The 14,598-nt window shown below is 38.3% G+C and overlaps 1 protein-coding gene across 2 annotated transcripts in view; it reads right to left on the bottom strand.

The window, feature by feature from the left end:
- Positions 1-14,598, bottom strand: part of hectd4 (HECT domain E3 ubiquitin protein ligase 4) — a 110,554-nt gene that overhangs the window by 27,153 nt on the left and 68,803 nt on the right. For both annotated transcript variants that reach the window (XM_009303668.5, XM_009303669.5), the window contains exons 53-60: positions 13,597-13,734; positions 12,281-12,417; positions 9,991-10,151; positions 9,432-9,613; positions 6,609-6,814; positions 6,366-6,496; positions 3,073-3,278; positions 1,161-1,340 (exon numbers count right to left, since the gene is read on the bottom strand). In XM_009303668.5, the coding sequence (XP_009301943.1) occupies positions 1,161-1,340; positions 3,073-3,278; positions 6,366-6,496; positions 6,609-6,814; positions 9,432-9,613; positions 9,991-10,151; positions 12,281-12,417; positions 13,597-13,734 (1,341 nt within the window). The remainder of the gene's footprint in view (positions 1-1,160; positions 1,341-3,072; positions 3,279-6,365; positions 6,497-6,608; positions 6,815-9,431; positions 9,614-9,990; positions 10,152-12,280; positions 12,418-13,596; positions 13,735-14,598) is intronic.

The following is a 14,598-nucleotide window of genomic DNA, read 5'->3' as shown; positions in this document are numbered from 1 at the left end:
GGCTTTTCTTTTTCTGGACGTCTTGTGTAAATCGTCGGATGGGTTTAGGGAAGTAAGTGAGTGGGCGGGTCAATCGGTAAAATTGGTTGGGTTTAAGGAAGGAGGAGGGTGGGTCAGTCGATTGGTCGGCCGGCCAGTCATTCATTCAGTCAGTCAGTCAGTCAGTCAGTCAGTCAGTCAGACAGTCAGTCAGTCAGACAGACGGTCGGTCGACCGTGTATGCTTTTTCAGATCTTAAATTTCTTGAGAGAGTTCTCTCGCGAGTGCCATTTGCGGCCGCTGTTCTCGCGAGAGAACTCACTCAAGAAAGATCTGAAAAAGCGTACACAGCGGCCTCTTGTGGATATGCGAAAACAAAAGCTGCAAAAAAGGTACCTCCCAGGACGTATTTCACGGTCTCCAGAAACGTCCACCGGAATATGTTTTCAGAATGAGCCTGGTTTGTTTTTAAAACTTCAGTATGTATTGGTACCGAATTCCAGTATCGTGACAACACTACAAGGGCACACTAAGGACATTTAAATACCTTTTAAAGACTTAAGAAAAGGGAAAACAAACTGTAGAAGTAAACAATACAGCAATGTGTTGAAAACAACATATAATGTCTAGGGCAGGGGTGCCCAAACTCGGTCCTGGAGGGCTGGTGTTCTGCAGAGTTTAGCTTCAACACACCCGCCAGGAAGTTTCTAGAATGCTAGTTAGAGCTTGATTCACTGGTTCAGGTGTGTCTAATTGGGGTTGGAGCTAAACTTTGCAGGATACCGGCAATCCTGGATTGAGTTTGGGCACCCCTGGTTGTATTTATATCAAAATTTCAAAGTACCAGTACAGAGTCACTTTATATCTATATACATCTATGCCATGAATACAACTAGTAATGTGCTCCTTAGACAATATGCATGGCAAAACAGATATACAGAGTTCTGATGGTGGTCAAGTGTGAGAAATGAATCCTTTCAATTTGAATTAGTCGCCGAATGCAATTTGTGTCACATTAATGGCACATTTTAAACAGAGTTTAACCATATAAACTTGTTGTTGTGCACATTGTGTTTTCTAAAAGAGGCCTACATGTTCAATAACTGCTTTAAGTGATTGTAACCACGTAGTAAATTATTGCAATAGTATTTTAAAGGATCTGCAGAGAAAGCCTATCTCACCTAGCAGCTCCACGACCTGCATGAGCACAGAGGTGGGCACCGTGTCCAGCTCATCCTCAGAGCGCTCAACGGTCTCTCCTACACTGTAGGTTAGCAGCTGTTCAGCGAAGGCCATCGCCAATGGAAACTCAAGAGGCAACGAGTGCAACACCAGCACTGCTCCAGGAGGGGGAGACACACCTATGGACAGAAATTTCAACATGAGCTAACGTCAGCTATATTGGTCTAAATGCATCTTGCCGATTGGTCTCTTAGAGAATGCAAAATAAGTCAGATCACTGAAAAATAAAATCAACGTGTAGTGGGTGAAACAAGTATTGAACATCATGTTTTTTTAAAGCAGCTGCTGACATGGAATTGAAGCAGATTTTGGTAAAAACGCATATTCTTGATGATGCTTCTGTGGGTCTCGTCTATCAAATCTGAGCTTTATTCTGTATTCTCTATTGGATTCGGATCAGGTGATTGATCTACAGCTTGATTTTCTTTCTCTGAAAGCATCTGAGAGTCTCCCCGACTGTGTTTTGGATCATTGTCTTGCTGAAATGTCCACCCTGGCTTCATCTTCATCCTCCTGCTAATGTAGATGTTGGACTGAAGCAGCTGATCTTCATTTACACTGAGGAAGGGCAGAGGCTTGCTGAAGAACTACTGAGAGATTTCAGCTGCTGTCTGGGCTTTCCCTGCCAGAATACACCTTCCTTTCTTCATGTGTTCAACACTTGTTTTGCTGTGTCATTTCATTTTATTATGCATAACTTCATTTGTAAACTAATCAGATTAATTTTCTTTGCATATATAGATTTCCTTAGTTGTTATCCGGGGATTTTGGGAACATCCAGAAAAAAGAAGTCAACGGCACCTTTAGAAATATGTTTTCTGAGAAAAATTGTGACGTGTTCAATACCTATTTTTATATTTTATCTTTTTTTTCAGTGCACTAAACGATGTTAATTACTATTATTAATGTATTTACGGTTAAATTGTGGGTTTGGTTTAGTTTCATGTAGTTATGCATAAGCAAAGACGATTTTTGTTCCCATTTTCTTAATCAAAGAGTATTGATAAATAAAACGGATACTAGTTCACACTATTTTAACATGTCCTTGTCATCATCAGTTCACAAGTGAGTAATATTTATTAATTAGATGTACGTACTATACGGTTAGATTATGGGTTAGGTTTAGTTGCATATAATTATGCATAATTAACTCTGAAGAGTGTTGCGAAGCAGATGAGAGGACGCTTGTAGGAAATCTTGTGCGATTCATATACCGTGGGGGAAGCTACAGTAGGCTGGCAGGTTAAAGACGCCTCTCATGTGGAGAATGACGCCTCATGCACTGCTCAGGTGTGAGTCTCTCACAGACTTCAACAGAGTGTCTAAATCTTGATGCTTCTGTGGGTCTCGTCTATCAAATCTGAGCTTCATTCTGTATTCTCAATTGGATTCGGCTCAGGGGATTGGGTGGGCCATTTTACAGCTTGATTTTCTTTCTCTGAAAGCATCTGAGAGTCTCCTTGGCTGTGTTTTAGATCATTGTCTTGCTTAAATGTCCACCCTGGCTTCATCTTCATCCTCCTGCTGATGTAGATGTTGGACTGGAGCAGCTGATCTTCATTTACACTGAGGAAGGGCAGAGGCTTGCTGAAGAACCACTGAGAGATTTCAGCTGCTGTCTGGGCTTTCCCTGCTGAACTACACCTCCCTTTCTTCATGTGTTCAATACTTTTTCCCTGTGTCATTTCATTTTATTACACAGAACTTCATGAGTCCACAAATTAGTTTTGTTTCTTTGGTTGTTACCAACATCCATTTAAATTTCAAGTCAACAGAGTCTTTAGAATTATGATATGAAAATTATGACGTGTTCAATAATTATTTCATCGTATGTAAAGGATTGTGACGTGCCCAGTTTGACGTGCACTCTGTCGGTGGGGATGATGATGCTGGGATACTGGTTGGCTGTGGGTGGAGGAGTGAGGCCCGTGTTGGACGGAGAGGCGTCCAGCGGGAAACACACGGCCTCCATCAGGTTCAGCTGGCCGTTACGCCGCACTTTATGACCGAGCCCATACACCATCACTCGAGCCCATGGAGCTTTGTACAGAGAGGAACTAAGAGAGAGAATAAATAAATAAGCATATCTAATAAAGTTAGGTCCAAAATCCAAAACTGTGCTTGTTAAAGGTGCAGTAGGTGATTGTCTTCAGAAACACTTGTTGTTGTGCTGGTTGAAAGTCTCTTCACAGTCCAATAGTAATGATTACAGTAAATGATCTAAATGTGTTTATATGTATTTTTATATTCAGGGTAAAGCATAAAACTGAAAAATGTTCATCCAATTAAATAGAGTCGGACTGTCATCTCCCTTAATTCCGATAGGCAGGTCAGACTGTCTGTCAGCAAATGTAGATTCAGACTTCTGCGCTGCGCATGTGTTCACGCAGGTCTGCCATTAGCGCGTGCCCGTCTGCATCACAAACGCATGCGCGCGAGCGAGCTGCGGGCCGTTTGCAGATGCCGAGTCGGAGCCGGCACTGCAAAAAATGCTTTTCTTGCTTAGATTTTTTGTCTTGTTTCTAGTCCAAATATCTAAAAATTCCTAAATCAAGAAGAATTTTCTACACAAGCACAACATAGTGTCTTATTTTGAGAAATAATATACCAATATTAAGTGAGTTTTTCCTTTAAACAAGCAAAATAATCTGCCAATGGGGTCAGCAAAATAATCTTACGTCAAAAGAAAAAACAAGATTAATTTGCTTTCCCTATTGGCAGATTATTTTGCTTGTTTTAAGGAAAAACTCACTTAATATTGGTATATTATTTCTCAAAACAAGACACTATGTTTTGCTTGTCAAGAAAATTTTTCTTGATATAAGAATTTTAGATATTTAGACTAGAAACAAGACAAAAAATCTAAACAAGAAAAGCATTTTTTTTGCAGTGGGAGGCGCCGAAGGACAGCCGAGCTCGGGCCGATTACTGTAAAGCCAGGCGCGGGTATAATTCGCCCTTAAAGCGGCCGCGCGGTCACGAGACGGACCGGGAGAAATCAAAAGCTGAATTAAAACTTTTAAAAACCTGAATCAATATTGGAGTTACTTTAGCACGCTGGGGGAAGGACGACACCATGGCTGAAGTATCACTGTTGACAGGTCATGTTGTGTTTTGAAACTATTTTATGTTAGATTGTGTTGTTATGAATGACTTCTATGCACAGACGTGTTTTTCAGCCACTGAAATCTCCCGGTGAAAGATTGATGTGATTATTTTCAGTTTCATAAGGTCCTTTGACAGCATCTATAATGTAGATTTATATTTAGTTTAACAACAAAACATCAGTAAATAGCGCTATTCCGCCTAGCCTGCTTTACTGAGCTGGGGTCCGTTCTTCGTGCCTCGCTTAAATGATCTAAGATGATTTGGCAGATCCTGGATCTGTTCATCTTGATTACTGATCTCTGGCTAATTTGGTTCTTCAAACAAGTTCGTGAATCAGATTAGAATGTCTGGATGAACTGATCTGAGATCGCTGTGTGTGTTGTGAAGGACTGATCTATCGATCCTCGAGATCATGATCAGCTATGCAGCGATTGGCTGACGGCACAGCAGCGTAATGACATCATCTGATTAATATTCAATTATCCATGTGAGCAAAATTACATCAAATTAGCAGTAAACCGCTTGTTAAATATGACACGCAATAACCTTCCACATTTGTTGTGAGCTGCAGGCTTTACACTTTCATGTGTCAAGAGTATTCATCATGTATTTCAATGCAAATCAGTGTATTTAGTTCTACATTTAGAGAAGATTGTCTTTATTATAGTAGCCGTTTTTTAATCGGTGTAAAGAATAACTGGATGTTTACAAAAGCGTTTTCATATTGGTAAAGGCGTCTGCAACTTTTGTGAAGCATCAAATCACCGGCATATTAACTATCAAAACATGTTTATGACTGCTGAAATGTATTATTGCTTTAAAAAAGTCACATATTGTGCATTTCTATTATACACAATTTGTACTAAAGCGATCTAAAAAGTTCATATCAGTAAGTTTTCTCTTTGCACCAGCAGGTGGCAGTCTTTGTACTTTCATTTCGAGGGTGCAGATTGCATAAGTTTTATTAATATGTATAACTTTATTTATTTTATTAATAACTGTAACTTTATATATATAGTTAAAAATTATGTACCATTTTCCCAAGTGTATAACTACTACTGTAAGAAAATATCAGAATTCAGAACATACTTTCTGTATTATCTTTGCTTGAACTGAGCCGATCTAATCCTGTTTATATGAATTGAACCTGCTCCCGGTCAGGTTTGACCTAGCAGAACTGTTGCTATGACAACAACTCTCGGATCAGCTTTGAAGAACGAAACCATCCTGGATCGTGTCAAATCGTCAATATCCAAATCCAGCTAATTGAGTAATCCACGTACGAAGAACGGACCCCTGAAGCTGCTATATAAGTTGCTATAACATTCGCATTGGGTCATTTTTAAACAATGACAGCCTTCCTATACTGTTTACCATGCTGCTCTGAATATTCGCTCTGAAATAGCATGTAAGTGTGGCAAAGTATTTCATGTAATTCCTGCACGGCGCTGGCACTAACTAACTGGCGAATGACATGAACTAGTGGGTTGTCTGTCGGCTGTTGCGCGCGCTCGCGATTTCAAGGGGGTGTGGCTTTGAATCCCAGTCCCTCCCCGCCGTCCAAAGTTAATATGCTAAGCGGTTAGCATTTTGGCAGATCACCTACTGCACCTTTAACATTAGTTACTGCACTGCACATTAACATGAACTGATGTTATTTAACCTAAATAATATAAACTAACGCTAGCATAAATGAAAAAATACAATAATTAATGTATTACTAATAGTTTGATCATGTTAGTAAATACGTTAACTAATAGACCCTTATTTTAACACAGTATTTTTTTAAGGTTTACCCCTACCCCAACCCTAATCCTCACAGTAATGTAACTATACAGATTATTATTCATATTATTTATTAAATTGCCCATTAATTGTATTTTATTAACGGCTACCCTTACCCCAACCCTAAACCCGACCATCACATTAATGTAAAAACTGCAGTTATTGTTGGACAGTGTCACAAAAATGACGCTATGTTAATGTGAGTATCCACAGCTGTATCCCTTCTAGACTTTACTGTGCTCTTAACTCACTCTTTGCGGCAGCTGAGTTGACTCTCTTTGCAGGAGACGAGCACAAACGCAGCGCCGGGGAAGTTGACGTCCATGCTGACCTTTGACTCGGTGATGGGAATCTCCTCCAGCGTGAACTGCTCAGGCGCACTCTGGAGTACAGAGAAGATGAGAAAGTTTGAGAAAACTTGAGAGTTCCCGAGAAACAGCCCCTGTTTTAAGATGATGTGTGTGTGTGTGTGTGTGTGTGTGTGTGTTCGGTACCTGCAGGAAGCAGCAGATCTGTTTGGTGAGCTCCAGCAGACTGTCCTCCCCCTGATGCAGAGCTCTGCTGATGGCCACGCTCAGCCACTCGCGGACACTCTGAGCGTTTCCCTGATAGAAGAGCTCAGTGGGAGAGCAGCTCTGACCCTGCAGTTCATGTAGGACCGACTGAGCCAGCAGCACAGAGTTACAGCTGATCCGGCCGTCTACACACACACACACACACACACACACACACACACACACACACAGAGGAGAGTCAGCAGACAGATTATGAGAAATTACTTCATCTTGCATTCATTCATTCATTTTCATTTGGCTTAGTCCCTTTATTCATCAGGGGTCACCATAGCGGAATGAACCACCAACTATTCCAACATGTGTTTTACATATGTTGCCCTTCCAGCCAGAACCCAGTACTGGGAAACACCCATCACATGCACACTCATACATGCATGTGCGCATGTGTTTGGACTGTGGGGGAAACCGGAGAACCCGGAGGAAACCCACACTAACACGGGGAGAACATGCAAACTCCACACAGAAATGCCAACTGGACTTGTCGGGCAACAGTACTAACTAATAAGCCACCGTGTCACGGACTTCATCTTTTGTTAACAAAAAAATAATTTATTTTATTTTTCTCCTTTATTTTTATGCCAAGAACAAATTACATTATTTATACAGAAAATTGTCATTTTTATACATATAAAACCCACTTTAACAAACCCTAAATACACTGCCTAAAGAGCAATTAAAAAAATAAATAAATAAAAAAAATTTAAATTAAAGAAAAAGTAATTATATATATATAAAAAAAAATTGTAAAAAAAGGGCTGCCAAATCTTTTTAAAATAAAAAAATAAAATAAAAATAAATACATACATACATAAATAAATAAAATAATAATAAATACATATAGAAATAGAGTGACAACAGTAATGGGTGATACAATGAGGGATAAGGCTGTGCTATCTTACAATGGTAAGTTAACATAGAAGAAGCTTGAGATTCTGGACAGAGAAAGAATGGACAAAGGGATTACAGAAAAAAGATTCCAGTTACATACAAGACAGTCACATTATTCCCCAGGAAGTACACTTATAGCAGAGAAATGTGATAATAATGGTTGCCATACATATGACAATTTGCTAGAGCCTCTAATTGAATATTACATTTTTTCCAAGTGTAAATATAACATCAGGTCTTGAAGCCAGTGTGATGCTTTAGGTGGATTTAAAGATTTCCAGTGCAGTAAAATTTGTCTGCGAGCCAGCAAAGATGCAAAGGCTATTATGTTTTGTTGTCTTTGAGTCAGACTCAGTTCACAAAAAAAAAAATTCTAATGTATATATTAGACATTATAGTTTTGTAATATTATATTTTATTATAATAAAATTCTATAAATATTAAATTTTAATCTAATAATTTAATCAATATTAAATTATTAATATATATATATCATAATTTCAACTTGTACTACTATCATAACTTTTAAAATCGACAATATTTGCTAATATACTATTTGATGGACCTGAGCTACTGAGGACTAAAAATAAAATAACTCATTTTAAAATGATTAATAAATAATGTAACATTAATTTTTATGTGAAGCATATCAGAAGCTAAAACAGAAGCATATGTGAAGCTAAATACAGTACAAAAAGTCCTCACTGTTAATGCTAAATACAGTTGAATTCAGAATTATTAGCCAACCTGTTTATTTTTTTCCCCGATTTCTGTTTAACGGTGAGAAGATTTTGTTCAGCACATAATAGTTTACCAACTCATCTCTAATAACTGATTTATTTTCTCTTTGCCATGATGACAGTAAATAATATTAGACTAGATATTCTTCAAGACACTTTAAAGTGACATTTAAAAGCGTGACTAGGTTAATTAGGGTAACTAGGCAGGTTAGGGTAATTAGGCAAGTTATTGTATAACGATGGTTTGTTCTGTAGACTATCGGGAAAAATTTGGTTAAAGGGGCTAATAATATTGACCTAAAAATGGATTTAAAAAAATTAAAAACTGCTTTTATTCTAGCCGAAATAAAACAAATAAGACTTTCTCCAGAAGAAAAAATATTATCAGACATACTGTGAACATTTCCTGAATCTGTTAAACATCGTTTGGGAAATTTTTAAAAAGAAAAAGAAATTAAAAAGAAGGCGAATAATTCTGACTTCAACTGTGAGTAATGTTAAAAAATAGGATTTGACAAATCATTAGAATTATAGATTATACATTAAAAGTAACCTCAAAAACAATCTAATCCATGTCAAGATAACAAACTAATGTGACCTAATGGGAGCTTATCGTAAAGTGCTTAAAAACACAAATACTTCAACAACTTGTTGATATCGAGGAAACTTACGACAACTGACTGAATGATAAAAATATTTCAATAATGCTTAATTTTCAAATAAAAGAAAACCTTTTCCCACAAACATGAAATTTAGCATCTTAATAAACACTAATATATAGTGTAAAACAAAAGTGCTGTATTTGTTATTTAACGGTAATTAATGCATTAACTAATGGGACCTTAAAGTGAAGAGCTAAAATATGCTTCAACACTTAAAAAAATGCCTAATTTCCAAAAATGTATATTCACATATTTTTTCTAATTATCAAATATTAATAAATACTCAAAAAAAAAAGCTTGTTATTAATACAGTATATGTTTACATAGTTAAAGCCTTAACTCCAAAATGTTACCTTGATTTTTAAAATCTTGTCCCGTTATTCTTATAAATCTTCTAACATTGCTGTTTTGCATGTAAAATAGCGCTCATCTACATATTGGTATGACCTCACCTGGCAGAGGCGGAGCCAGCAGCTGATTGGACAGGAGCTGCAGGTGTTCGAGTGTGATGTCACGCACTGCAGGGATGTGGAAGAGGCGCGTGAATGTGTGAGGACTCTTGGGCGCAAAGATGTTGAGCAGCGCCATGCGGCAGTACAGACGCGCCAGAGCACTTTCACAGCGCAGCAGCTCCCTGAAACACACACACACACACACACACACACACACACACACACACACACACACACACACACTAAGTGAAGTTTCCATTACCAGGGGAGCTCTCGAAAACTACCTGATCTTAAACCCCCTTACATGCTCAACAACCAGGCGGGAGCCCTAGGCTCAATTATCTTCGAGCTCAGGGTTCCCTCTTGAGTCTGCATGCCAAACTTGCTATTAATATCAAGCAATATCTAAGTCCGAGCTTCAGAAACATCAGCTTTCAATGCTGGAAATGAAATAAAATGTCTCATTGGTCGAATAGAAGTTTGTTTAATCCATCCACGTCTAATAACGAGGCCCCTTTTTAATTTCATAGTCATAAATATGTCCGTATAAGTTCTTTACCGATGAATCTGGATGTTGCTGCTGTCCAAAGACACCAGGCCATTGGCTGCAGCCCTGCGGGATCCTGCCGGCGGTCTCTCCAGCATCTCTATGGGGTACCAGTAGCGCACCAACACACCCTCACTGCGCAGATACGTCTCCACCTGCACCAGCTCATTACCCTGAACACACACAGGCAGATATTTCAGATGCATTGTAAAGCTGCACTCTTGTAAGCTCTGACATCGACCCATTTTAATCCAAAGACTCTGTTTTCACGAGTAAGTACCATGGTAAAACGGTGTAAACAATAGGTCTCTGGCAGAAACGGTGACATAAACAAATAAATCACCATCCATAAATCAACACTAGTGTGTCGGTGGACTAAATGTGCTTGATGGGATGTTTTTCTGTGGACTCTTACCTTTCAAAATAAACCGTGATGTACAGCAATGAATGCGTGTGTGTGTTGGTATTACATGATATGTACGCCATATCTAATAAGCGTTTTCTGCCAAACTTACACACATTTAGCAAATACATTCTTTATAAGCTTTCCATTGAAAGACAACTAGCTGCAATGGGTGCTTAGCGGATGTAGCTTTTATTTTATGTAGAGTTTTTCAAGATTACTCTTGTCCTTTTTGGTGTGATCTATTCATAAACATTGACATGTGGAAAAAAAAACAGCGCTTCAGTGCGACCTCGTCGGGGCGCTGTGGAAAGGGTTAAGATTAAAAGACTATGAAAACTGATATCTCGCACAGCTTGTACACAATATGCATGCAGCACTCAATGTCATTCATGCACATAATGTTGGTTATGTCAGTGAATCTAAACAGTAGTAGGGGTGTAACGATTTATCGTTGTACGATTTATTGCGATGCAAAAATGTCACAATATGCATCGTGGCGTTAAGACGATTTGATTACGATATGACGTCCGTTTTCTCTTATTAGTTGAGCTGTTTGCACGTGAGCTACGTTCTACCTGCTGTCGCACGTGAGTTCAGATTGCAGCAGCAGTAATGTTAGCAGACCAAGATGAGTGGAGCTGAAATAGAGGATGGCCCATCCTCTCAAAACCAGACGTCTGGCAACATTTCGGTTGTACAGTCATTGCTTTTTGACATGCATACTGGGTCAAACATAGCCTAAGTTTTAAAGTCTTCACAGTGATTTACATACTTTGCACAGCGACATGGATACCTCCTAATGGTGTTGAAAGAGTCACATACTAGATTTATAAGGTACAATTCACCCTAAAATATCATTCTGTCTTCATTTAATGATGTATTGGCGGCCGCAAAATCACACATGACGTGAGCTGACCGTGAGCTGTTACTACAGAGGGCGGACTATGATAGACGCGCGCGTATGGCAAGCCGTTTTAGCATTTAAACCTTGTTCTGACTATCCATAAATATATTCAGAGATATCTCTAATTATATTTTGACTAGTCATAATTATAATTCGACTAGTCAGAATGACAATTAGAGATATCTGCAATTACAATTGTACTAGTACGAAATCAGATTGGAGATATCTGCAAATATATTATGCCTAGTCATATTCCTCCATTGAAAAAAATTTGCAGATATCTCTAAATGAGTTTTGACTAGTCACAATTGTAATTAGAGATATCTCTAAATGAATTTAATTAAATATGAATTAAATACCTGGAAATGTGGATTTTTTTTTTTGCACACACAAAAAAACGCAAGTGACCAAGCAAAGCCTTAAGCTCTTACTGTTAAATTCAATTGAATAGAAAGCTTATTTTTTTTGTTGCACCTTTACTTAAATTGTTCCTTAATTTTGTCAATAATATTTTTAAGAAGTTTTTAAATTGTTTTATTTTCCAGAGACAGGCCTGTTTAATTTATTTTCTTAAAGAAGGTTCAGTTTAACAAGTTGAAACAAAAGAAATACATAAAAAATAGTTTACTTGGTAAAATTTGCATTTCAGTTTAATTTTCAATTTTTAATCCAAATATCGTGATACACATCGAATCGTGAACATTATATCGTGATACACATCGTATCGTGAGCTGAGTGTATCGTTACACCCCTAAACAGTAGTAAACAACATGTGTATCACGGTTTTTAATCTGTGAAACCGACAGTATCAACACATGATCGTTACATGATTCACAGTAAAACAACAGGCAAAACCAGCAACAATCAAGAATGCATGATTAATGTCATGGCTTTGCAATCAATAAATGTGGTTATAATGGAAGTCAATGGAACAAAAACAGCCAGAGGGGAGTCAATTTGAACATTACACGAGGGTTAAAGCAGATACTCACCGAATCCACATCGAGCACAACTCCATGTAAGCTGAAGGTCTTCAACATGCCGCGGATGGCAAACTTTGGTAGAGCGGTTCCTCCTGTGCTGCTGCAGGTGTTGTTTCCCTCTGGACAGCGGATGCCCACCGTCAAGCCTGAGGGACGGTCAATACAAAACTCATTCATCTAACAAACTGAATTATTCATTTTTTTACTCTCTTTCTGTCTCTCAAGAATTCAACTTTCAGCCAGTGCAACTTACAGTATGTTTAAGAGCTGTGCAATTAATACAAATATTAACTGTCAATTAGCATGCACATGCAACAAGTTAATGGAATAAATAAACAAACAAAAATGCATATAGATACACTGTCAATTGTCATGAATATGCACAACAATATATAAATATTAATTTTTCCTATGCAAAATATAATTAATTGAGCTTTTTTAACAAAACGCTTTATTTTATTTAGTTTATTTTTGCTGATAATTCATCTCCCATGCCGGATCATATATCATGACTTGAGATTTTTAAAAGTGTGAAAGAAAACCATTTTGTGCATCTTTTAACTCAATGGTCAAATAAGGGCTCAACAATAAGGACTGCCCAGTGGCCCAGGGCCAGAGTGAAAGACGCTCGGGACAGTAGACAGGATTGTCACAGGCCCCTATCGGCCAGTAACGATGAGTACGTTATTTTTTTCCGTAACCTGGTAACAACTAGTACAGCAAAAAAATAGCAACATGGCGGCAACATCAAACTATGAGGCTAAAAGAAAATCTCTGTTTCTGAAGTCTTGGAAGAAGACAATTACATGGGTACAAAATTAAGAAACCAAAAAAATAAATAAATAAAATATTGTTCAAACATTGTCGTCAGTTTGGCAAGCCATTTTTATAAAAATAATTTAGAATTGCAATAAAATACCAGCACATTTTCCATACTGCTCTTTTCATTCATGAAATCAAGTATTTTGCTCATTATACATTTATTAACATTTTTTAAATGTTTAAATTCTAGATTCACAGTAGTTATTTTGCCACATTATTTAAAATATGTGGCTAAGAAATAGCTATTAACTTCTTTTTTATTGGTGGGGCCAGTAAAAACTTTGGCAGGGCAAGTAAAATCTCAACCACGGGTCCAATCGGCCCAGTAGAAAAAAACCTTAGCGTTGAAACCTGCAAATGCATGCAAAAAATGTGTAAAAATGCAGCACTTGGTGATTATTCCCTCAATTTTTTATGTTTGTTACGCAATGAATTAATGTAAGAGTTCAAAATGTAAACGCATGTGTAACAGCAAACAGGACAACTGTGGCTTTCACACAGACCTTTGCGGACTTTGTCGATGGTGAACTTGTTTGCTTCATCCTTAATGTCTTCGATGGTTGGAAGGTAGAGGTCTCGAGGGATCCCGCCATTCTCTTCATACAGAAACTCAACCGTCTGACGAGCGATGTCCACCATACCTGACAGCAAACACAGCATTATATTAAACACATGTGCAATCAAAAAACTAGAAATACCCAGCAGGCACACAACATCGCAAGACGTTAATATTAGGTTAGATTTAGGTCATGACGTCAGGTGACCCAAATTCACTGTCTAGCCAGCGTCTAAAGACAATAACGACGTCAAATTACTTTGGAAAGTGGCGAAAATCCAATATCTGACAGATGTCAAAGTGGTAACATCCACAAAGCGTCAAGGTGTGTTTAAACTCTTTTTAAACACAAAAGAAGATATTTTGTAAAATGTTAAAAACCGATAACCATTGATTTACAAAGTATATTTATTTTTCCTACTATAGTAATCAAAGATTTGTACCACTCATTAATTTACGCCACATTCACACGGGGCTTCAGCGTCAACGCTTCCCATTCACTTTGAATGGGTGATGTCAGGCATTTCCCGAACTGCATTCTGGATCCGTCGGCGCAGCTTCAGAGCCGTTGCTCGCTGCAGAAGTAACGCCTCATTCACACGGGGTTTCAGCGTTAACGCTTGACTGAAGGCGTGTCTCAAGTCGGGGCTGAAGCGATCATCATATCAGCGTCAGCCAATGAAATTCAGTGGCAATAGGCCACTGTTTAGCTGGTGTATTTGCATACAGCGATGTGATTGGCTGACGCTTCCGTCGGTGCTTGAAAAGTTGAGCTAGTCCCAACTTCTGCAGCGAGCAACGCCTTTGAAGCGGCGCCGACGAATCCATAATGCAGTTCGGCAACGCCTGACGTCACCCATTCAATGTGAATAGGAAGCGTTGACGCCCCGTGTGAATGTGGCGTTAGGACTTGCTCAACTTTTCAATCGGCGACAGAAGCTTCAGCCAA

Source organism: Danio rerio, chromosome 7 (assembly GCF_049306965.1).
Source record: "Danio rerio strain Tuebingen ecotype United States chromosome 7, GRCz12tu, whole genome shotgun sequence".
Classification (NCBI taxonomy): domain Eukaryota; kingdom Metazoa; phylum Chordata; class Actinopteri; order Cypriniformes; family Danionidae; genus Danio; species Danio rerio.
The sequence above is the reverse complement of the archived record's forward strand: the minus strand, read 5'-3'. Positions and strand labels throughout refer to the sequence as shown.